General features: G+C 40.7%; 1 protein-coding gene across 1 annotated transcript in view; it reads right to left on the reverse strand.

The window, feature by feature from the left end:
• Positions 1 to 25,079, reverse strand: part of LOC141754725 (hippocalcin-like protein 1) — a 53,997-nt gene that overhangs the window by 8,514 nt on the left and 20,404 nt on the right. Inside the window, exon 2 of the mRNA XM_074613982.1 lies at positions 2,032 to 2,200. Coding sequence (XP_074470083.1) covers positions 2,032 to 2,127 — 96 coding nt within the window. The 5' untranslated portion in view covers positions 2,128 to 2,200. The remainder of the gene's footprint in view (positions 1 to 2,031; positions 2,201 to 25,079) is intronic.

The raw sequence follows: 25,079 nt of genomic DNA on the forward strand, positions 1-25,079 counted from the left end.
ACGATGACCACTGTCAGTGTGAAGAGACCCGGGGTCAGCGAGGCGATGGTTTAACATGGACAGCTCTAATGCAGGACAGATCACACAGCTGTTCCATAGGTTTAATCCATGCATAAAGCCATGTAGCCATTACACAAACACCAAGCACATAAGATGAGATAACTCTACCGGTCAAATCGCACTTCATCAAGCTAAGGCTTAACAGACTGGGAGCGGGTGGTGCTCTGCTTTATACTGAGGCAAACATGTCACATTAAAGGCTCAGTGTTATAGATTACTGTAAAAACACAACTGTACGGAGAACGAGAGGTCACAATAACATAGTTCCCAGTCCTGTGAATGATCATTTCACCGTTATTTCAAATATGACAATATTGTGAATTTGAAACAGGTCATGTGAACAGCATATTGCATTTAGATATTCTGAATTAGGCCTTATGAATTAGACCCTATTCTGGACCTTTTTCCGATTAAGACGTGGGATATGCTGATATTATTCTGGTTTTAGGAGCAGTCTTTGGACGATGTATACGGCGCATTCAGAATATCCATCTCAGTTGGGATTTTTACGGCAGTTTGAGCCTCTTGCCTGGTTTACGGTCAGCTCTGTACATTGTAAACAAACCAACTAGCCAACAGTTTGCAGAAATGCATGCCCAAAAGAAAAGCCCACATTTCTTTTTCCTACTTTTAAACATTGTGAAAGACTTGGATGTCAACAGGTTTTTGGATATCCGCAAATATCGCAACGCCAACCTTTTTAAGAAGGTGGTCAAAGGACTGAAAGAGGGAGGCCGTGTTCAGACGGTCGAAAAAAGTCCACCACCGGATACATAATTGGAGTATGAACGGCTGCATGTCAACGGGAAAATGAGTTGAATATTTATTTTCATTAGCCATTTAAACAACTTAGGGTCATTTTTGGAATGAGGGCAAATAACTGAATATTTTGTGTAAACATAGTCAGTATAGATATTTTCCTTAAAGCTGCAATAATCAATATTTTTATATTAACAACGAATCAAATGACTGCATAGTGTGGAAGGAATCACTCCTAGTGACCCAACTCTGCAGTTTCCTCAGTTCTACAGAGCTTTGTAGCCTATTTTAGCTAATTATCTTGGTTTACTTTAATGTTTTGGAGCTGTTTCCATCAAAGAGCTCTAATAAACTGTATATGTATATGACCTGCCCAGCACCAAATGGCTAACAGACAAAATTAGCAACTAGCTGGAAACACTGTGGAGCATTTAGCTGCTAAAGAACCTCAGGTGCTTCCCTCAGGAGTTGGTGGTGGAGACCAAAACAGAGGTAAAAGGAGAAATATATGTCAATTTTTGACTTAAATTTGGCCAGAAACACAACTCCAAATGAATGCTAATGTTGCTCCATGTCTGCTAGATGTGCAACTATTTGTTAACAGGCTCACCACATCAACTTTATAAGGGGATCGTATGTCAATGTTGTGTTGACAGCTTGTTAAGAGGACCTAAAAATAAAGGTAAAAATCCTGAATTAAAAAATGTACACGAGTAAAAGTATGAAGTACTATCAGCAACATGTACTTAACTATCAAAAGTAAAGGTACTTATGCGGTATGGCCCTCTCAGTGTTACATAATTCTATATATTTTTTATCATTAGACAATATTATTGATGTAATAATGTGTAAGCTGCATTTTGATGTTGAAGCAGCAAGTGGAGCTAATTTTCATCTACTTTATAAACTGTTGGGTAGTTAAATCTATAACAATGCATCATATTTTATAAAATGATAATATACTTTTATGTACATTTTTAATCTGCAATATAAAAATTAACTCTAGATGGTAAATAAACGTTGCAACAAATACAATATTTTCCTCTGGATTGTAACGGTGGAAATGGAAATACTCAAATAATGAACAAGTACTTCAAGTACAGTAGATGAGCTAATGTAATTAGTTACTTTCCGTAGTAGTAGTAGTACCTTTACTATGACTTGATACCACAGATAATGTGCAGCCTCCGTGTACAGTGTGTGTCTACGTACCTTGTACCACTCCTGCAGCTCGTGGTCGGAGAACTCGGTATTCTCCCGGAGGTCTTGCAGCATCTCTGGCCGCAGCTTGCTGTTCTGTTTCCCCATGGCAACGGGACAGGACTCTTGGTTTCCTCGACAACAACAGTGACTACAGCACTAGCCAGGCCGCTTATCCCACCTGTCAATCAGAGACAAAGAATCGGGAGGTCAGCAACGATTAACTAGAGAGGAGGATGACCTCCTGTGACAAATGAGAGGCGAAATACAGTAGGTCAGCAAACAGCCGGACGTCACCCGGCAGCAGATGAAAATATGAGGGATTAGAAAGTAGGATTCTTCAAGCAAGACTAGATACAAGTACAAGAAAAGCCCTCTAGATGGTTAAAAAATTATGTAAATTATGTTTTCTATCTATGATTGGCCAGCTGCAATACACAGATGTTGAGTTTGTGCAAATTAAATCACCCAGCAAACACCAGAAAAATATCATATGGAATTTCCCTACAAGATGTTGACAAATTTACAACAATTCAGATATTTTTTAATGAAATCAAAGCGAGCCATGCCACAATATTGTGTCCCAATCCCTTTGACACGAGTTGTTACGCAACACCAAGAGTCTTTAAACTGCTGCATCACATTCACACAACATTAAATAATCCCAAACGCACCCCCTGTGACGTCAAGTCCTAGCCCACTGATCACATTTATGGGTTTATCTGGCCAGCTGTGTGTTTCTGTGTCAAATCAGCTGTGCGTGCTGCAGATCTCCTAATCTTCATCTCCGCTCATCCCGCCCGACAAAACACCATTTCAGAGAAGCAACTACGTAATGACACAGTCACTCTGACCCTACAATAAGTTACCCATTAATTTTCCCATTACTGTAATAACAAGGCCATAAGGCAGTTTTGAAGGAATTTTAATGGGGCAATTAGTTGCAATGTATTTTTAATGGATTATATGCATGGTTTAAGGCGTTGTTAAGGGATAAAAAAAAACATTCAAAATTGAAAATCATGAAACAATCTCTTAATTTATACCTTAAAACGGCCTTAATTTTTCACTAAAGGTGAAAATACAGGCATGGTTTTCATGATTTTTGGTCAATTTCAAAGGGATTGTACATGTTAAATGCCCTAAACCTCCTTTAAAAATACCTTTTGCAACTGAATTGAAAAATGAAGGTCGTTCTAAGGTACAACTTAAGGGGTTCATAAAATGTGATGTAAACGTTAAGGGGCTTTTAAACTGTGCATATAATCCATTGAAATACCTTAATATAAGACAGACCATTAATTTATCCATTAATCATTTCCTTGTTGTAAAGAACACTTGACTTTGGACCTGAATTATAAGAAATAAGAATATTTTAAGGTACACATTAATAGGCACATGGAATGTTGTTTCATATATTTTTAAAGACGTTTACCCCTTAAAAACTTCGTAAAGCAGGATTATGTATGTTTTGCTAAACTGTGGCCACAAGTGGCAATTACAGAGCAATGGCACATGTTTTACTTTAATGATAAAACCACTGAAATGTTTATCTGTGGTGCCAAAATTTAGTGTAAACTCTAATTAACAAGTAATTAGAGTGCAGGCACGAGTCAAGAAGTGTGTAGGATTTGTTGGCATCTCGCGGTGAGGTTGAGGCAACCAACTCGAACTTTTCCCGCGTGCCGAGCGTGCAGGAGAAATATGATGGTTGACGCAAAAACGCAAATGGCCCTCTCTAGAGTCGGTGTTCGGTTTGTCCATTCTGGGCTACTGTAGAAACACGGTGGCCGGCACCCTATGTAGATATAAACGGCTCACTCTAAGGTAACAAAAACACAACAATTCTTATTTTCAGGTGATTATACACTAAAGAAAACATACTTGTTAATATTACATTCCATTTCTGCCATTCTGCCCAGATGTTACATACTGTTCCTTTAAGTAAGTATATTTCTAGAGCGCTTAAACACAGCTTTAAGCTGACAATAAAAGACAAAGTGAAGTATAAAGGAATATTCAAATGTAAAGTAAAAGTTAGAAAAACCCCAAAGAGAACATACCAACGATAAACAGCAAGGTGCAAATACAGAAGTATAGACATTATAACCGATTAAAGGATTAGTCCACTGAGTTTTTTGCATTGAGTAAGGGTGCATTTTATCTCCTATAGATTCAACCTTTCACTTTGTAAAAGAGAGAGAATGTGTTATTTGTTTTTCAAAAGTAACATCTCATTAAAAGCGGTGTATAATCGGAGGTGTTAATACCGGAAAACTGTTGTAAAATGTCATTAACTTTCCCCTGAAAACATTTCCGAACTTCATGTAAACAATTAAGGTGTTTGGTGCGTGTTTTAAGGGGTGAATTCAGGATAATAGAGAGGATCATAGTGCCTGTAGAGAAAAAGAGCAACAAACTTGTGCTTGTTAACTCGGTTCCCCTGTAGTAGACGGCTAATTAGCTTGTGTTCCGCCTTCAAAGTAACTGTTTTTGTGTATGTGTGCGAGCGGTGATTTAAATTACAGCATCGCTGGGGCTTGAACACCTCCGACGAGTCTCGGCCGACCTCTCTGACCTCCAGTCTCTCCTCCGTCATGCTGGGTAATTACACCAACAACTTTGTGTGTTTGTGTGTGTGTATGGAAAAAGTGACAACAAGCTGTTTGTGTTTATATGAACTTGAGAAAGTCGAACAGTATGCGTGAGGCATGTGAGGTGGACGCTGTGGGTAGTTCGAGGTCTTTATCGCTGCCTGGCGAGAGATACGCAGAAACAAAAAACCCACAGCCCTCATCGTCTCTTTGCTCTATAGTTAATAAAATTAGACTCATATTTTAAGTCCCTCATGCTGAATGTGTCGTGCTTGTAAACTGACAGTAATGCGTGTAGCCAATTCCCAGACTTACAGAAGGGAGAACTATAGCCATCAATTATGATTTCTTCCTTTCAGTTCGGGGACCGGCTGCTCGCTCGGAGGATTTGGAAACAATATAATTTCGGCTCTTTGCCATGTGGCATAAAAATGCAGCTTATATCCAGACATCTTATTTCATTTGCTTGACTTATTTTATGATCGTGTTTGGCAGATATGTCTTTTGCTTTTTCTCTAGTGTCTTCGTGTGAAAATGTGTCTTATATATTACTGTTAATGTGGCGAAGTCAAGTCAAGTCACGTCTACTTATAGAGCACATAAAAAAAAAAAAAACGTTGACCAAAGTGCTTTACAAAGAGATTAAATAAAACTACGGCTGTCAATCAATTTAATTGCAAATTAATCACATTTATTATCTGTTCAAAATGTACCTTAAAGGGAAGTATTTAATAATCTTATCAACATGGGAGTGGGCAAATATGCTGGTTTATAAAAATGTACGTATATATTTATTACTGAAATCAATTAACATCACAAAACAATGACAAATATTGTCCAGAAACCCTCACAGGTACTGCATTTAGCATAAAAAATATGCTCAAATCATAACATGGCAAACTGCAGCCCAACAGGCAACAACAGCTGTCAGTGTGTCAGTGTGCTGACTTGACTCTGACTTGCCCCAAACTGCATGTGGTTATCATAAAGTGGGCATGTCTGTAAAGGGGAGACTCATGGGTACCCATAGAACCCATTTTCATTCACATATCTGGAGGTCAGAGGTCAAAGGACCCCTTTGAAAACGGCCATGATAGTTTTTTCCTCGCCAAAATTTGGCCCAAGTTTGGAGTGTTATTTAACCTCCTTCCCGACAAGCTACGATGACATGACAGCTTCACAGAACCATCTAAGAACCCAACAAACACAAGGCTTTCATCCAGGACACAGCTGTTTGTGTCCTGTGTTCACAACGTCAAGTCACATTTTCCCTGTACAAACGTAGTAATTTTAAGCCCAACTATGTTGTTTTTTTCCTAAACCTAACTAAGTGGTTTTGTTGTCTAATCCTAAGCAAGTGTTTTTTTTTTATTCACAACATTTAGCATGTGTTTCCTGTGACCGAAAAGGTCTGACAAAGTGTCAGTATGTGTGACGAGTTGGGATGAGAACGTGTTAGAGACTGGTGCCGATCCGTGTAGCACTTTAAAAACAAATATAAGAATCTTAAAATCAATTCTGTACTTTACTGGTCGCAGTTAAGAGAGGCCAGCACAGGTGTGATATTATGGTCCCTCTTCTGGTACCAGTGAGGAGTCTTGCTGCTGCATTATGAACAAGTTGCAGGTGAGATAGGGCTGACTGAGATTCCTACATAGAGACAATCGCAGTCGTCGAGGGGAGAAGAAATAGGAATGATTTTGCAAGTGATCTAAGTAGCTAATGTTGACAACTGAGTTGATTTGTTTATCAAATTCTAAACCAGTTTTGGCTGGACAGCAGAGTGCCAGCCCTACAAACGCAAAAGTCTGTCACTGAGAGAGTGATGAAGTTACTCGATTGGTCCACTTAAAATGTTTTCAGAAGTAGATTTTGGTGGATTGTTTAGACGGAATAACAGAAAGTTTGTTGTTTCCTGTTTGAAAACGGCAAGCAGAAAACTAGGGACCAATCACGATAGGGTATACATCAGTATAGGCCAGTTGAGTGGAGCAGCACGTCCCCTTAGTGTCCTCGTCGGACCTGGTGGACATGTACCGCTGGATTTAACATTACAGACATGACCACTGACCATACACAGTCCAGCCATATACTCGGTTTTGACCGAGTCTTGTTTTGAAAGAACACCAAGATAAATCCCTTGTAAGTGAAAATCCTACTTGGCAATAGACCTTCTTCTGATTCTGAATTGGTATGCCACCCAGCACAGCTCAGTCAATCTTTAGCCCCATACACAATCTAAGCACAAAGGAAGACACAAATTAATTTCCCCTCGAGGAGTAATTGAGTGGCGTCTGAGGCGCTGAAAGCTATATGTGAAATGAGTACGTCTCGCTATAAAACAGTAATTTGTGTGTTTTAGTCGAGCAAGCGGCAGAGAACAGACTGAGTGTACCGCTGTGTCTCAGATGAGTGTTTGGAAAACACACGCCTGCCATACACGCATTGACGCACGCACTTTTAGGTACCTGTAGAGATTAATAATAGCAGCCCATGTTGTCCAATTGTCATTTGGAGAACACTGCCACGAAGCAGTCTGTACCTCTCCGAGTTTGTGTGTGTGTGTGTGTGTGTCTGTGTCTGTGTGTGTGGATGTGTGGGTTAGGGGTGAATAAGAAGAAAAGCTTGGAAGAGAGGATGAGATTTAATTGGAGAGATAAAGATTCGCTAATTAACGCAGCTAATGCTTCCTGAAGACACACAGACATGCACAGCAAACCATCACCCTAATTGGTTTATGGCAAAAGTGAATACAATAAGTAAGAAAGAAAAGTATGAAGTAAAAGAAAGTACAAAGTGTTTCATCCACAAACGATGCACACTGTGTGTATAGTAATATAGGGTTTAACCCATTGTATCTGAAGACTAGTATGATAAGGAAAAATGCCACAACATTTGCTCTGTTTGGTCAAATATCTTGAAATTTGGTACGGACATAACATTACAATGGGCAATGCATATGATACAATACAAATACATATTAATCCTTCCAAAATATAGGAATATCAGCAAGTCATAGCAGAGTCATGAAGCCCAAAGACAAAAAAAAGGGACAACAATGAAAAAAGAATGGAGAAAAAAATTAACAATAATATAATAAAAAATAATGAACTACTAGCAAAACCCAAAACAAAATTAAGAGAATAATAATAATAATAAATAAATTATAAATAAATAAAGATAGACAAAAAAATGAAAAAAAATTGTGTAATTACTGAGACTGAAATATTACTTTTTTAATTTTTTTTTCTTTTTTTAAAATTTTGCATCGGCACTGATCTACTGTGCACACAAATCCCTTCTCCACCAGTACATCTCAAATAACTATATAAACGTCGCTATTTTTCTGGACTTTATTTAGCACATTCTGTATGTTTTCTTTGGCCCAGATGTCAAGAAAACATCGGACTTCTGCAGAAGCTCACTCATGTTAACCTGTCGTTTACTTGTGTCCATCTCAACAGATGCTGCGCGGGCAGCCTGCGTTTTAGTTCACTTCCTGCAGTTGGGTTGGATTATGTTCTCACTGCAATCGCACTTGGGTTCGCTTGAAAACGGTCCGAGACCACCTCTCACAAGCGGTCTCGGTCTGGTTGTTTTGGTCGCACTAGAGTACGATTACTGCGTTCACAACTGCCCAAACGAACCGCACTAGAGTTTGATTAAAACAAACTAAATGTTGGCTTGTGAATGCACCCTGAGATATACTAAATTGACCAGAACATACAGTGAAAAAGGCTCTTAAATCATTGCAGAAATGAACCGTGCCTGAAACACAATTAGCGTCTCCAACATGGCTGCAAGATGAGGTGTCAAATCATCTGACAGCCTTCTACAGGTTTCGACAAAGCCCTCAGAGACCACAGAAAGTGACAGAGTGTAACCTGACAGACAGGAAGCAGTCAGTACTCTCTACAACCACACAACAAATCCTATTCTAACATGCTGACCTTTACACTGCTCTCGCCACTCCCTCCCCTCCCCTCCCCCTAGTTGTTTTCTTTCCTCAACCCAGCTGTGACCTGTGAAAGCTCGCCTCCCTGTAGGTTTGAGATTCACAGAATAGTAAAAATGATTCTGTCCTCACTGTTTTAATCCCCCCTGTGGCCCCCCAAAACCCCAAACTCTACATCCAATCCCTTTGTACCATCCCTCTCCTTCATCCCTCCATCCTGAGGCACACATCACTAATCCATCTCTCCAGTCTGAGTGTTCAGTGCTTGTTAGGGTTGCTGTTGTCCACGTAGGGTGACCAGGTGTCCCACTTTATGAGGGACTGCACAGCATTTTTATCCCTCGTCACACTCCACTCCCATCTGGTTTTTTATCCAATGGCTGTGAAGGAAGCAGGGAAGGCTGTCATCATCACGGGGCTGCGTTTGTTATCAAACTGGACACATGTGGGTCAAGTGCAGGTTAACATTTCACCGTCTTTGCTACGCTATGCACAACGGAGAAAATTGCGAGTCACTGCAGTCACAAGCTGTGCAGATTTAGGCGGAATATGATGGAAACTAGCACAAAGAAAAGGAAGAGCAGCCTCAACAAAGACTGTGAAACTACTTCCAAGTATTTATAAGCCGGTGGAAGGCGATTCTCAAACGTACGACTCAGAAGGAGACGTGCCGATCAATGGATGCATTTGGGCATTAAAGCATAGAGATGTTACGAGATGAGGGGCAGAATAGAAATGTTTATTATTTAAGTTAGATACACATTATATCAAAATAAGTCTACCTCTCAGCTTTGGTAACGTGTCCCACAAAAACATACTGTTTGTAGACACATTTGGTTTGTTGGGTTCTAGTATTCCAAACCCCCGTCGTAAGTCACGCTGGCTGAACACACACATACTCAGACTCTTCCCCCTTGAACATCTGTTCCAGAGCTAGAAAGCGCCACCTGGGCTGATGAACCCCGCACAGAGGAGAAGACAGAGGACGGAGAGAGACAAAGACATGCAGGCAAATGACGCAAACACAAAGATAGAATCACAGAGAGAGGGGTGAGAGAAAGTCAGATCCAAGGACGGCAGGTGCCTCCAGTGACGGAGAGTGCTATTAGGTGGTAGAAAAAGTCTTTCCCCTAAACTCTCATATGAGGGATATCAGTGTCTGGCAAACAGAGCATCTCATCTATTATCATCACATCTGAGTCACAGAGCTGCTGTAAGAAACCATTTTTAGAAAAGATAAGTCGCCGAAAAATTTTCAAAAACCCAGAAAGTCGCTTCACGACACGACAATGAAAAAGATTTAAAACCAATTTCTCAGGTTGCAACCTGATTCAGAACAAGATGATAGCCTGGAGCAGTGTTGTAATGTATTGCTAGTAAAGTGACATTACAGTTATTGATCACTGTGATGCCCCGTTACTTTGACAAATTGGGAGTTAACTTTTGTGCTGTCTCTGATGGAGGGTTGATATCATGTGCGTTCAATAAATAATCAGACTGGACCGAGACGTGATAGCTTGGCTGGAAGTGGGGGGGAGGTGTTTAGCAGATGTGGGACCAAGTCATTGTTTTTTAAGTCACAAGTAAGTCCCAAGTCAAGTCCGACGTCCTATTCTTTGAGTTTCGAGTCGAGTCCTAAACAAGTCATAATGCACTCTTCACCAAATGTAATGCAATTTTAATAAACGGAGGACATACTTGCCAACCTTGAGACGGTAAAAATAGGAAGGATTTCAAAACCATAGTGGGGACCCTGGGCGTCTCCCAGAAAAAAATTAGTTTCAGAGACTTTGTTTCCTGCATGGTGACGTTTAAAGAATGAAAATAACAAAATAATAAGTTCTCTGCAACAGCATTTTTATGTTAAACTTCTAGTTTTACCTTTAATTCTCAGCAAAGAAAACTTCATCAGTTTTTTTTGGTTTTTTTTGCCCCTGCTTGAGTCTTTCTTTCTCTCAGTGACAGTAGTCAGTATATTTTTGGCATCATTGGGCAAAAATTCCACAATAACCTTTCCACATATTGTAATTCAAGTGTTCTGAGAGAAAACTAGACTTCTGCTCCTCCTCATGGCTCTGTTTTCAGGCTTTAGAAAATCTAGCCCGTGACGGGAGACTTTGACCAATCACATGTCATTTCATTGAGAGACAGCGTTCCTATTGGCTGTGCTCCGGTCATGTGACCGGAACTTGGCGTTCCTTCACCAGATTTCTCAACGGCTGCCGCGTCACAAACTTTCTCATTTTACATCTAAACCGTGCACTACAAGATGATTCTGAAAACATTTGAGGAGAGAAATAGGCATTAACGTAACATAATATTGATTCATATTTGATCAGTGCTGCCTAGATCAGCTCTTACTGCTTGTTTTCCTCCGGTCTGTGAAATCTTGCAGATGCCGTTAGGAGCACCGGAGGACACAGAGGCACGTGATTTTTTTCCAGGTTGACTGTTTCTTGTACTACTGTCACGATATAGCGACCGTTTTATAAAAATAACTTTTTAAAATCACAAATGCTCCAATCTCTCCTACTTCAGCTTTAATACTCTCCATTTCTCTCTCCTTCTCTCACTCCCTGAAGACCTTTTCAGACACAACAACAATTTGCCATAAAGCTGGAGAAATACAGGAGAAAGGAGGAAACCGGGAAAAGGCAATGAAAAAAAGGGAGTCTTCCGGGAAATTGGGAGGGTTGGCAAGTATGACAGAGGAACTAGTGATCAGTAAAGCAACGTTTGTTCTTTGTGGTTTTCTCCTGAAACTGAATTAAGTGTAAGATAATCAAATGCGAGTCCCAATAATATCCACCAAAAATAAAGAGTCCAGAGTTTAAAAAAACAACAAAAAAAATGACATTTTTGGTAATTTTTTTCACCCTGATGGAGTTTTTGATGACTCTATAAATATCTCAGTAGACCTGCTGGGTTGTTTAACGTTCTGAAAGATCACCAGGGTTTATTTTGGGTCTGTGACTTGTTATGATAATATGTGAGGGCACAAACTGGAAGAATCTACATGGTGAAAACTTTAAAATAAAACCCCTGAGGGCCAATTCTGAATTTATTTTTCTTTTAAAGCTACCAGAAGCTGATATTTTGTGCCAACATTATAATTGGATTCTTTTATAAGGCCATTTTATTGCCCTGAAACCCTTCAGAAGCACCTTATAGCACGTCGGTGGACACTAAAAGTAATTGAATTCTTTGCTTCTCCTTAAGGAGGATTGAAGCCGGTTTCACTGCAGATTTTTACAGACTGTTGAGTGAAATCCTCCCACACCAGGCTGGAGTGATTTCTCTGGGCAGCTACGTGAAAAGAAAAATATGAAAAGCATATTGACCATGTGGTCATCGGAGATGACTCAGGTGACGCTGCAGGGGTCAGGGGCCAGCTGCAGGGGTCAGGGGCCAGCCGGCCGATATCAGCTTTTTAATAAAAGTCCTGCTACAGTGTCGGCCCAACTTTAGCTGCAATAAATTGAAGGAGAGAGATGAGACGGAGAGAGGGAAGCTGGAAAATGGGCAGGAGGAGGAATGTGAAAAAGAGAAAGTCAGAGAGAGTTAGAGAAGAGATAAGTCCAAAGCCCAATTTAACATTTTAGAAAGCCAAGTCTTTCTCTCCACTCTTTAATGTGCTTATAAGACAAGAAAATGCCGCCTTCATATCGCCTGCCAACAGCTCAGTCATTAGGCAGGAAGAAGGGGGGTGGAGAGAGGAAGAGGAAGGACAGCGAGAGGACTGGAGAGTAGCGATGATAGACAACGAAGGGAGGGGTTGAAGTGGTATGCGGCACTAGAATAAAGCAGACAGAGCTGATGTGAAAAGGCGTAAAAAAAAAAAAAAAAAAAATGACAAGCGCCATTGATTTTCTTTTTCTTCGCTTGAGTGTTTTCAGCCTCCCGTCGCGTCTTCTCAAAGCGCAGCAATCTGAAAGGCCACCTGAGGCGCCGGGCAGCTTATACCTTTCATCCATATTTCTTTTCTCTCTCTTTCTCCCCCTCCAGCTCTTCATGTTTTTATCTCTCCCCGCAATTTCCCATAATTCCTGCACAACAATTCGCTTTTCTTCTCCTGGAACTTCCATCTTGTTGACCTGTGGCGTCTTTCGGCATTGTGTGCTGTCTCTCTCTCTCTCTCTCTCTCTCTCTCTCTCTCTCTCTCTCTCTCTCTCTCTCTCTCTCTCTCTCAGATTGTCTTATTTTTTTCCTCCCTCTTGTCACTGATGAGGATGATGACTCATGTTGAAGATGCAGTGAGAGGTGTATTGTGTAGCTGAAAGGAATGTGGTATTGAAGACGTGACGGCTTTTGAAAAACATTCTTTGTTGGCGCATTCAGGGTCAGGCAGCAAGCTGTTATCTTAAAGGAATACTTCACCCACAAAATGCCCATTTGTATATGAACAGCTGTGTTTCCATTCACATATTTTTTGCACATTTTGAAGTATCTCATTAGAAAAGCTGTATGGAAACAGCAAAATTCGATACAACTTCCTCAATTTTTCCTCAGAAGATTTTACGCTCGCTTGAGGTGGTTTGAGGTGGTTTATTCCCATAACATGTGAATGCCTGTCTCAAAACATGGCCAACACTAGATGACATGGAAGAACAAGTAAAACCTGCCCAATTGAAACAAATTCCTGATGACCTCTCTCCATCGTTCTCTCGTAGATGGTTAGATGGCCAAGCCGACTTGTTTTATTTCCGGTTCGCTACCTCTACTTCTTCTATACTCTGATTACAGGTAGATTACAACCATGTGTAGCCTATAGCGCCAACTTCTGAGTTTCTTCGCTCCAAACCGGTTGATGGAAACGCGCCTAATTCACAATTTCTTTTTTCTTTTCTGTTTACAAACTCTCACACAACTCGTGCAGTATAATCCAAGTCTAGTTTATCCAGTTTTATGCTCACTAGGGATGTCACGATACCAGAAATCTAGTAGTCGATACCAATACCAGTGAATTTCCACGAATCTCGATACCCAATTCGATACCAAAAACAAAAAGGAACAATGAGACTTTATTCTTCAGGTATAGCTCAATGACTGTAAGAAAACAGCAGAGGCTGTACACGCACACACACAGTTTAAATTCACTGACATGGTGACAGACCATTAAATAACTATTAGAAATCCTAATGTTATATTTTGATGACAATAAAAAAGCACCACTTTTCAGAGATTTAGCAATAAATAACAAAAGATAGAAATTCAGTTCAGTTTTTTTCCCCCACGAGTGAATCCTCTTCAACAAAAAATTAATAAAGGATCTCTGAAAAAGTAAACAAACCCGACATCTCGACGGCGCTGTTGTGTGTGTCAAACTCCGACACACAGAAAACAGAGGAGAAGCCTTCAGAGAGTTACTCAAGAGTACCGTCACGTTTTTAGAATTTTGGTTCTCGTGACATCCCTAATGTTCACTCCTTCCCAAACATGTGCATCTTTGCCAAAACCTTTCTATTTAAAACACTTCCACATAAACAGTCTCACACTGCTCAGAAGCGCTATTCGTCCGTGGGAGTCCAAAGTGTTTTAAGCCCCCATTTACTCATTCACTTATTATTATTTATGTATTTTTTACACATTTGTATTCTTCGTTCACCATGAAGACATGCGAGAAACTTTCTTGGTAAATGGACTACTACATGTCAGCATTGACCCATTCACACACACATTCATACACTGATGGCAGAGACTGCCATGCAAGGAGCCAACTGTGCCCATCAGGATCTAATCTAAATACTCATTCACACACTGATGGCTATGCCTTCGGGAGCAATTTGGGGTTAAGTGTCTTGCTCAAGGACACATCGACATGTGACCGGAGCAGCCGGGGATCGAACCAACGACCTTCTGATTGGTGGTTTCTTCAAAAAATTCAAGGTAACACGACGTGAGTAATTAACACACCAATGGTCATTTTGTTAAGTATTCCTGTAAGAGTTGTCTGAAGAACAGCAAACAAGTAAGAAGTTATGTAGCAAATGTAGTTCTTTTACCCCAAACTATGATTTTTTTCTTTGCCTACAGCATTAAATTGTTTCTTTGCCACCACCATGTAATGCGCGTTCAAGAGGTTGTGGTCATTTCACGTATTTCTGTGAGATCACGTTGTACTTATCCGTGGATTCATCATTGCGAGCGACTCCTTTCACATATAACTGTAGCCATGTGATCCATTCTTAATACAAAAGCATTGCCTTAATTGACCTAAAACACATTAGAAGTGTTCTTAAAGCTATGAATAATGGATCAACCCCGTTCTTCCTTCTTTCCCTACTCGCTCCATATTGTGTCCTTACTGCCACTGCTAGTCTGGTAGAGGCTGCTGATCAATACCAACCAATTTATCATGTCAAACAAATTCATGTGTTTCCATCTTAAGAGACAGCGAGAAAAGAAGAGGGAGGAAAGAGTAAGGATTGATGGAGTCACTGAAGGAAAAGACATTAATGGAGTGGTTAAAAATAAGAATGAGGGCTGGTCCTCAGTGTGGAGCTCTCTCTCTCCTGCTGCAGTTTTCAGAGCATGTCCAAATCCTGATAATTACTCTCAAAGAGGGAGCACACACACACAGACGAGTACATGCACACACACCTCACGGTACTCTGTGATCTTCTTTTTCTCTCATTTAAAGAGACTAATGTATAAAACATCGCCGCTGATGATTTGGCGCCGAGGAGAGGAGATGAGAATGTGATGAAGTAACATTTAAGGTCACATAAGTGCAGAAGGCAAAACGCTTAAAAGGCTTATGTGGTATTGACTTCAGAGGGAGAGGATGAGAGACGGACAGAGACACAGACAGAGAGATAGACAGAGAGGACAGTCCAGATCAGGGATGTCTTTCTTTGATGGAAACCATGGTGAAATAACTACTGATGGAAAAAGCATACTCCAGAGATTATTATGATCAAATTCAGAGAACTGCAAAAAGGATTTCCTATTCGCCTAAATATGCATTCCCTTATGTTGAACTTCGGATGACCATTTAATCTGAGTGCACACTGGATGAAAATGCTCAACAAGTTAGTATCATGTACATTACAACTAACAATTATTTTCATTATCGATTAATATGCCAGTTATTTTCTTGATTCATTGTTACTGTCTATAAAACATCAGAAAACAGTGAAAAATGCCAATCACAATATCATAATGCCAAAAATGGTCAATACATTCAGTTTACTTATTATGTAAGACCAAAAAAATTATCAAATTATCACATTTCAGACACTGGAAACATCAAATATTTGATTTTTTGTCCCCAAAAAAAAGACTTAAATGATTCATCGATTATCAAAATAGCTGCAGATTAACATTCTTCTAACAATCAACTTATCCTTGCAGCTCTAATGTGCATTATTCACATATTTTTTTTAAAATACGTTTTTGGAAACTAGTTGAACTAATTTGCACTCAATTTGCATACTTTGTAAATGTAAGATTTTATGATGCAATGCCAGAGATAATTACTTTATCTTCTAAATAAATAAATAAATAAATAAATGGAAATACACTCGTCTTGTAATCCTTACTAGAAAAATGGGGCCAAAACAATTAAGAGACTGTCCCCCAGCAGTTTACTAAACCTAACCCAGTAGTTTTGTTGCCTAAACCTAACTAAGTAGTGTTGTTGTATTGTTTTGTTTCAATTTTCAATGTTAACACATGTTTAAAACTGTTTAAAACTGTTTAAAACTGTTTAAAACTGTTCAAAACTGCGACCGTAGTTCCGTGGCAGACAGGGTTGCATATGTCATGTGTTCCAAATGAAAAATGTGATCAGGGGTTTAGTTTCTGGTAGAAAATCTTCTGGAGTGAAAATAAGGACCAAAATAAAATCTGTCTCCCGAGCAGCAGTGAGCACTCAAGAAAATTGGACCCATCAACGTTGGCTGACGGTCTTCACCGCCTCCACCCACCAGACAGACATTTAGCTTCCCAAATTTCACCTGATATGACAGCTGACACTGGGAGTCAACTAACGCCATCTGCTGGGTGCATTTCCGATGACAAAAATGTCATTAACGTCATATAAACCAGTGGTTTCCAACTTTTTTCCTTAAGAGACCCCCTTTCTATCATTGAGTAAACTGATGACCCCTGACTGACATATTTTATGGATATTTTATATTATATTCAATGCTTAACAATAACAGTACAGAACAACTGATAAACTGTACAATTAACCCAAATAGTGAACACAATACCTGCAGGAAGTTTGTGTAAAACAAGCGATTTGGATGAATTTTGGGCAGATTGTTTCCTGTGAATATTACATCACAGTTGAGTTTTCCTGTTATTTTTTTAATACAATTCTATGTATTATGTACTTTTATGACTTTTGAACAATCATACATACTTGATAGGCTTCTTTTTTGACAAATTCAGTGTTTTTGTCTCCCGGACGGTTGGCCATTGTTCTATTAGCTCTTTGGTTGTTTTAACTGGGTATTTTCCAATTGTTAGGTTCAATAATAATATAATAATAATCCAAACATAAAAAAATAACAATTTCTTTTAGTTTTCATCACAGAAATGAATGAAATGCTGAGTATATTTAAACAGGTTGAAGTTGATTTAAAAAAGTTGTCTTATATCTCTTAAAATCAAGAAGGTCTCGTGACCTGCCCATGAAGATTTGGTGACCCCTAGAGGGGGTCGGGACCCCCAGGTTGGGAACCAGTAATATAACTACTAACAGAACGCCATTTTCCAACATGTGTGTGCCACTCGACGGTACCATCGGCGTGCCAGATTGTCTGATTGAGCTTTAACACACACTTCCCTCCGGCCCTGCAGGACGACAACAACAACAGACCTCTTTTCAGGAACTCAGACCTCCATCTGGGAGGAGGCTGACCTCATTTATAACACGTCCATCGGAGGGCAGTGCTATTTCTATCTGGGTCACAATGACAAGTAATAATGTCCTCCATCTAGAAGTAACAATCTGGCTTACGTGACTGAAAACTTCAAGCAAGCTGAGTGCCCCAACGTATCCATTACTTGGGCTCCGAGCAGTCAAGCACAGATCAATCCTCTGCTATGAAATCTGGGACTATTTACGGGCTCTCGAGTCACGCAGGTAAACCTCCTCCCACAACTCTTTGGAGAATGAGGCGATTTGTGATAATAGCTTTCTCGGCACTGGACAGTGATCTAATTTTCCCGAAACATTGACACCCTCAGTCCTGTTCCTGTTTAATAAGAAGCCATGTTTCTTTATTTGTTGCCCAACCCCGTAGCTTGTGAATACATAGAGGAACACACTGCTTTCCAATCATCCAGAGCATACAACTTTGTTCCTCTAATGATGTCTTCGACCACAAAATCCTCTCTAGCTGTTTAATTTTTAATCAGAAAGAAATAAAACATCGCACAAACATGTCAGCATACGAGAATGCACACTTTCCTCTTTCCTTGCAGGGCAGCCATATAAGCCAACAGATACCAACACGGAAAGAGAAGATATTCATTTATATAATATTTATATAATATTCTTCAAGACTTGTGGGAAGCCTCCTCGCCTCCATTCCTTATGAAATATTTACACTGGGAAGCTCATCTTCACAGTCGGTAACACAAAATCCACAGTGAAGCCAGCACACGTTTATATTGACCAGTTCTGCCGAGCAGCCGCTTCAGTGTTCTTTCTCTACGTGTATGAGACATTATTGCATATGAATACTAAATTATATGAGACTTTGCATATAATAATAGCACAACGTGAACTCGGATGTGAGTGATGTTTGTCCCGCTGAGTGAAAGACAGAAGCAATCAGCATTCAAGACTGTGCTGTAACTACACAATGTTAATTTCGTGCCCAGTTGGGAGTCACAAAACACAGTCAGTGTGATCCTTTGAATGCACTTCCCTCTGTTTACAGCAGCGATTTCACGAATGCAGACGAATAAAGTGCACGGTAATCGAGCGATGTGACGATCACAAAGAGAAAAGTGTTGGCAGCTATAACAGCAGGCCTATTCAAGTGGTGCCGAATCCGGCCCTTTAACAATCTCAAACCGGCCCTTTGATCATTTATAAATATGAAAAAAAGTATTTGAATAAAATAATAACAATTTCTTCCAATATGAGAGTTTATTTCCGTTCATTAACGTCACCACTCACACTACTGACGCTGTTACAGACTGTTAAAAGCAATATTATTGTGTTTTAATTTAAATAACCTGCTAACATAACACTAAGTTTATGGGTGTTTACATAGCAAATCATCATTTTATTAGTAGGCTAATTATACTAAAGTGGTGTGTTTGAATATTTCTCCATACTGGGGTCCCTAAACAGTCTTGGAATAACATAAATTGTGTATCACTGTAAAGCTGAGACTCTTGTTGGATCCAATGAGCCCAACTGTATTCATGTGTGATGATGTTAGTCCCCATTGAAGCCATTTCATTAGAGTGAGACCATCAGGGTGTTCCAATCCGCATACTTCTGTACTTACACTTAGTATTTTGAGCGCATAAGTGCGTTCACACTGGGAAGTACGGCAAAATGCAGTGCACTCAAAGTACCCGGATGTTGTACTCAAAACGGTCAGATCGTTGAGTGTGGAACGCTGGACACTTTCCACACTCAACTGTCGCCATCTTGGCTACGTAGCGGAAGGGGCGGAGCCACGACCACTATTCAAAAATACGTAGATAACAGAATAAAACAATATAATACGTAAACAAACCGGTGCATTTTCAGCCAACAGGAGAAAACATCGTAGGTATAGGTGACGACGTTGGAAACGTAATTTCCACTCGATATTTTGGCGGGTAGCGAGCCACGGTCAAATGTTGCGATCGTCATTTCCGGTCAATGCGCCGCAGAGTATTCGATTTGAGACGACCCTACCCTGTTGAAATTTACGCACTACTCAAGTGAGTACAGAGTGCACAAAGTGCACTACATTGAAGTGTACTTCTGGAAGTACGTGGATTGGAACACACTCCATTTTTTGAAATTTGACATCACTGTATAAAATGACCTGTGGTGACCTCTAGGATAATCACAGCCTTGTGAAACTTTACAGCCACAAACTACAGACCTAGAGCATTCAGAAGATGGATGGCTTTGCATAGGTAGATTGACAATAAGGGGGTTTCTGAGCAGTTTACACAACAGAAGAGCTCGCCATCTAATAGCCCAAAAAATTAAATTCTTGCAGAAATCTCCCAAATGTCAAAAGTGTTTGATACCAAATCACAGCATGGCTTTTTCTATGGTGTTCCTCAAGGTCTTGGTGTCTTAATGTGGTATTTTGGAGGGATTATTGATCATTTTTTTATCAATTCTCGAGTGGTAAAAAATGGTTAAATTTAGCACCAAATCTGTGTAACAAATGGTATCAACCCAAACATTGCTGCAACAACTTATGAGACATAAGTGAGCATGTGAATGGTCATCATATACTTCCATCATAATGTTCTAAACCCTTATACACTTTAACAATTTATTTTAAATAATTATAAATTAATTCATTCATGTTTCTTACAGATTCATGGCTAGAACAACTTGACACACAGTGCTGAGCTACATCTCAAATTCAGTTTCAGGTTCCCAGCTTTCAGATGATGTACACCACTTCTATGTGACATCTACTGCTGACCTTCTATCTCCCTCTAAACACCACCCTAAAAAAGACAAAAACGGGTCTATTGTGGGTCTCAGAGGGTTAAAAAGTTTTAACCCAGGCTGTTTAAGCAGAGGGAATATAGGAGAGTCAAACTGTATAAAAACAGATGCTAAATGCATTATTGTGTTTATCAAAACAATAATATACCAAGATTAAAAAAGCGTATTGTTTACACTTTTCAATTCCTAGCTTTGCAGACCATATAGGAAATGTAAATGTCCGGCCCCTTGGCACTTCACTGTTTTTCAAATCTGACCCTTCAAAAAAAAAGAAAGAAGGTACTTGAGTAGGCCTGTATTACAGCCTTATTTTTTGTTCATTGTGGTTCACAACACTTTTGATGGAGGCAGTAAATCAAGCGTTCAGGCCAACGCTGTGAGCTCTCAAAGCTGTTGCTCAAAGCTTGTTTTCGGCAGCATACGGCTCAGGTCAGCGCTGCATCTGTGCCTGCGTTCACACAGCAGGGGAGGGAGCGCCAGCTAGCTTTACCGACTGTAGCGCAGCGCCATGTGTTTGTGTGGGAGAAGGCCAGGTTAGAGGAGACGACGTGCCGAGTAGTCTGCACAACTGGTGCGTCAAAGAGAGTCGATCTATAACATTTGTTGATTGCAAAATGTGTGAGTATAAGAGAGGGTGGAAAATGTTAGGCTGCATTTAGTAAAGGACCGAGAGAAAGGAAAAGAAAGAGGAGAGCAGATAAGATTAAAGAAAACAAGAGGAACACTGATGTATAATTAATGTCACTTTTTCCTCTTCCTAGCCTCTGTCTGTTTTCGTCCCAGTATCTGCTCCGTGCAGCGCTATGACCTTTAGCGAGAGTGTAATTCTAGCACGGGGCCTGAGCATAATAATATATGAAAATCCATAGTGTCTGTCGCACGCTGAGCGAACCGAAGACAGGAGGCTCGGCGGCTGCTGACAGGCCGAATCGTGGTCCTCCACCCAGACAGCCTATTATATCAGCAGCAGCAGCGGCAGCAGCCTCACTCCCGTGGGGGGACACGCAGCCACAAGTTAGCTCGTCTTCCTCTCGGAGACAACTTGACCTCGGCAGCTGAGCTAGTCACAGTTCAGAAGCCAGGTTCCAGTTCTTCAAGAGCACAATGATATTTTTAGACGCACTATACGACATCAGCACTGTTCTCCCCTCTAATGTAATTCAACCCATTGTCAGGAAACTATGACAGATATTCATGCTCCAATAACAACTAATGTAAAGTCCATGCACTCAAAGAAGAAGAAGGCTTTTTAAGATGAATACCTTTCACTATCACAGCTCTTTCTGAGCTGGTTCTAAGGCTTTAAGTGCTGAAACGTTTCATAACCTTAGACTTTTTCTTCATCATTTCACTGTACCAAGGAAATAGAGTGGTCTTTTTCAAAAAAGAACCATGGACTGTATATAAGAAGTGGACGTAGTCACCGTGACGTCACCCATTGGTTTGTGGACTGCCGTTTTGAAGCCTCGAGTTCAGCATTTTGGCTGTCCGCATCTTGTTTTTTTGTAAGCAGAAGTGACACAAGGTTGACAAAAAGGTTATAAATTAACTTTCATGAAGTGAAAACACACTGTGAAAGGGTTAAAGTTGTAAGACGAAAACAAGGACAACTGCCAGACCGGACAACGCAGTGGTAGTGACCTGTCAATCACAAGGAAGCCATGCCCTAAAGCATCCCCTGCTTTATGGTCTATTTGACTCTAAATGGGACCATAATTTACTAAATGAACATCATGCTGTATTGAAGAAGACTTGAAACTAGCGATTGAGACCATAAACTCATGTTTACAATGTTTACTGAGGTCATAAATCAAGTGAGAATACGGCTCATTTTCCTCATAGACTTTTATACAATCAGACTTCTTTTTGCAACCAGAGGAGTCGCCCCCTGCTGGCTGTTAGAAAGAATGCAAGTTTAAGGCACTTCAGCATTGGCTTCACTTTTCAGACCCCGTAGGTTGCCCCACTGAAAAGTACACGTAAAAATGTTGCATTGAAATACTTAACAACATGAACTTAATTCAATAAAGCAATGCCTTTCTCAAGGTGGTAGCTAAACATGTCCAGTAAATACCAATCAGGCCAAACACACACGAGTTCTTAGTTAAAACCAAGCCACGATTGGAACCCTTTAGTCCCAACATGCTAACATGCTAAAGTATAGCAGCAATTCAGCTATCAGGGTAATCCTGTGGATGAACTAAGGATTATAGGCAGATTATTGGAGCAGTTCTCACCATTGATATGGCATTCACACACAGTACATAGTGTACATGAAGTGGAGGTGGACATTATGAATCACTTTGCTGATTGGAACAGGTTCATTCAGTTCAAAACCATCACTGACCATATAGGTCATTCTTTTTTACGTCACCATTAACATCTGTTAATGTTCTGTTTGTAGCTGTCCGTAAATTCAGCTTGTTACTTCAAATCAGTACAAAACTATGCCTATATGCTTATTAGGCTAATGGACCAAATAGAATAAACTGTAAAGGAGTTAGCTTTTAGCCTTCAGAGTAGCTGAGGTTCTGCTTAGGGTGACAAAACGTCCCAAATAATGCGGGACAGTCCTGAATTACAAGCAGTTGTCCCGAAATTCTGTCCTGTTTGTCCCGAAAGAGACTAAACCTGAGTTTTGATTAGTCATAGCCTAATAAAACATTAAATACTGGCCGTTGTGAAACATTATTTTGGTATTGCTGATGAAGTTACACGATTGGTTGGCCGAGGGTTGGAGTTTCCTCATTGGCCGTTGCTCTTTCAAAATGAAAAGGCGGAGAACAGTCCTTTATGCAAATGAGCCCGTCCAGCACGATGCGTCCGGATCAGGAAACTTGGCTCAAGCTGTCAGCGATCTGGTTCTAAAATGAAACCAGATTCAGCAGTGGCATCGCCTATTTCTCGCATTAAATGTTTTCCGAAGTAGATTTTGATGGACGGAATAACAGAAAGTTTACGAGCAGGCCGCCATGTTGTTTCATGTTTGAAATGGCGAGCTGAAAACCAGGGACCAATCAGGTGCATTCCACAATAGGGTATATGTCACTGCATGAAAGACCAGTTGAATGGAGCAGCGCGTCCCCTAGCGTCCTCCCTGGACATGGTGGACATGTACCGCTGGATTTAACATTATAGACGTGATCACTGACTATTTGTGTAACAATTTAGCCACAAATTCACACACTGACCGTACACGGTCCACACATATACTCGGTTTTGACCAAGTCGTGTTAGCCGTGGTGCCACAAATTGAAAAACAACTACAAATAGCGGCAATTTTGTTGAATTAAAACACTTACGGAGGGAAATTAAACCATGAAATACATTGAGCCCGGTGTCCCAGGACTTGGTAAACATCCACTCTAAACGAAAAAACGTTACTGTAGGTATCGGGAGGAGTGAGGATGGAAACACCCATGGGTCATTGCTGCCCCCTTATGAGATCTGAACAAAGCGTTTTGCAAAGTTTGCAGGAAAGAATACTATTATTATTATTACTACTGTTTGTTGACACTGAATGTAATGTACTGGAGGCCACAACCAACGTTGCCACGTCACCCCCAACTCCCCTGTCCCGAATTTCACCAATTCTCATCTGGTCAATGTAGTTCTACGTGTGAAAGTCATAATTAATAAGGATGTTTTAATAAATCAATAGTCTATTCTTAGACCAAAGTGATATTCCAAGATTCCCATCGACCGATTTCAATGACATTGTGTCTGCTAACCTGACCCCTAAACAGATCTATAGCGTCCACAGATTCCCCTCAGGGGTCACCAGTTTCTATTCCTGCTGCCGAGGTGAAGGAGAATCCTGATATACTTCTATCCTTAGCTGCAATCGATCTGCTGACATACAACACCCGTCTTCCCTTCTTATCCTCTCATTTATCCTCATTTATTTTTCCTCCCTCCTCCATCCATCTTCTTTCCCCTGCAGAAACGTCTCCAGTGTCATCTTGTCGTTCTTTAACAGCCCCTGATCTTTGCTAAATGCCTTGGGCCTTGCTTGCTGCTGCCTGAGCTCCCCCTGGTATTGCTGCTCTAGATCTTTCCATCCTGCTCCTGCCAACGCAAACTGGCAACGGGACCACGAGAACCGGGGCCCTCTGGCCCTTTCTCTGTGTTACTAAACCATCCTAAAATGAGTTCAGATGCGTCCTGTTGTGCTGGGATTCATGAGTGCTGTCACATTGTCCTGGTTTAGTTGCTTGGACAAAACATGGTGTAGGGGTAATGGAGTCTGAGAGCAGTCAGTACACCTGTGCTCAGGTTGGATGAGGTTCTAACGCGCATACCCATGAACTACGACGCAATCATTCAAAAAGTTAATGTACGAACCTGCATGCACCGGGAAAGAAATTGTTCCGACGTCCCGTTCAGCAGCCTGGACAGTTTGAAAAGCTTGCGGTCAGGTTCAGTTGTAGCTCCGGTGTAAATGATATCGTAAGGGCGACTTAAATAGGACACTGATTCAAACCTCTCTCCTTTCAACCTGCCAACAGTATCACGTTGCCTGAGAGGTGGATTGTCCCACATGCACCGAGTGCTTAAAGGGTTACTGCGCTGTTTTTAAGCTCTCCGAGGGTGCTAAAAAAGGGGACATCCCTCACTGAGAGAGGCCTCCAGGGTGAAGGGCTTTCGAGGCACCGCAGTGTATTTTAGCTCATGTCCCAGAGCAGCACGTTGCAGCGGCGCAGCAGCAAGAGCCCCTAAGACACACTCCCGGCCACGTGCGGGAGTCGCACGCATCCTTCTGCACTCACAAAAACACACACACACACACACTGCAGGAACACACACTTCCCTGGATGAAGGTGGTAATTATTCTCCCAGCATCAACTTCCCTCCTTTG

This window comes from Sebastes fasciatus, chromosome 17, assembly GCF_043250625.1.
Source record: "Sebastes fasciatus isolate fSebFas1 chromosome 17, fSebFas1.pri, whole genome shotgun sequence".
Taxonomy (NCBI): domain Eukaryota; kingdom Metazoa; phylum Chordata; class Actinopteri; order Perciformes; family Sebastidae; genus Sebastes; species Sebastes fasciatus.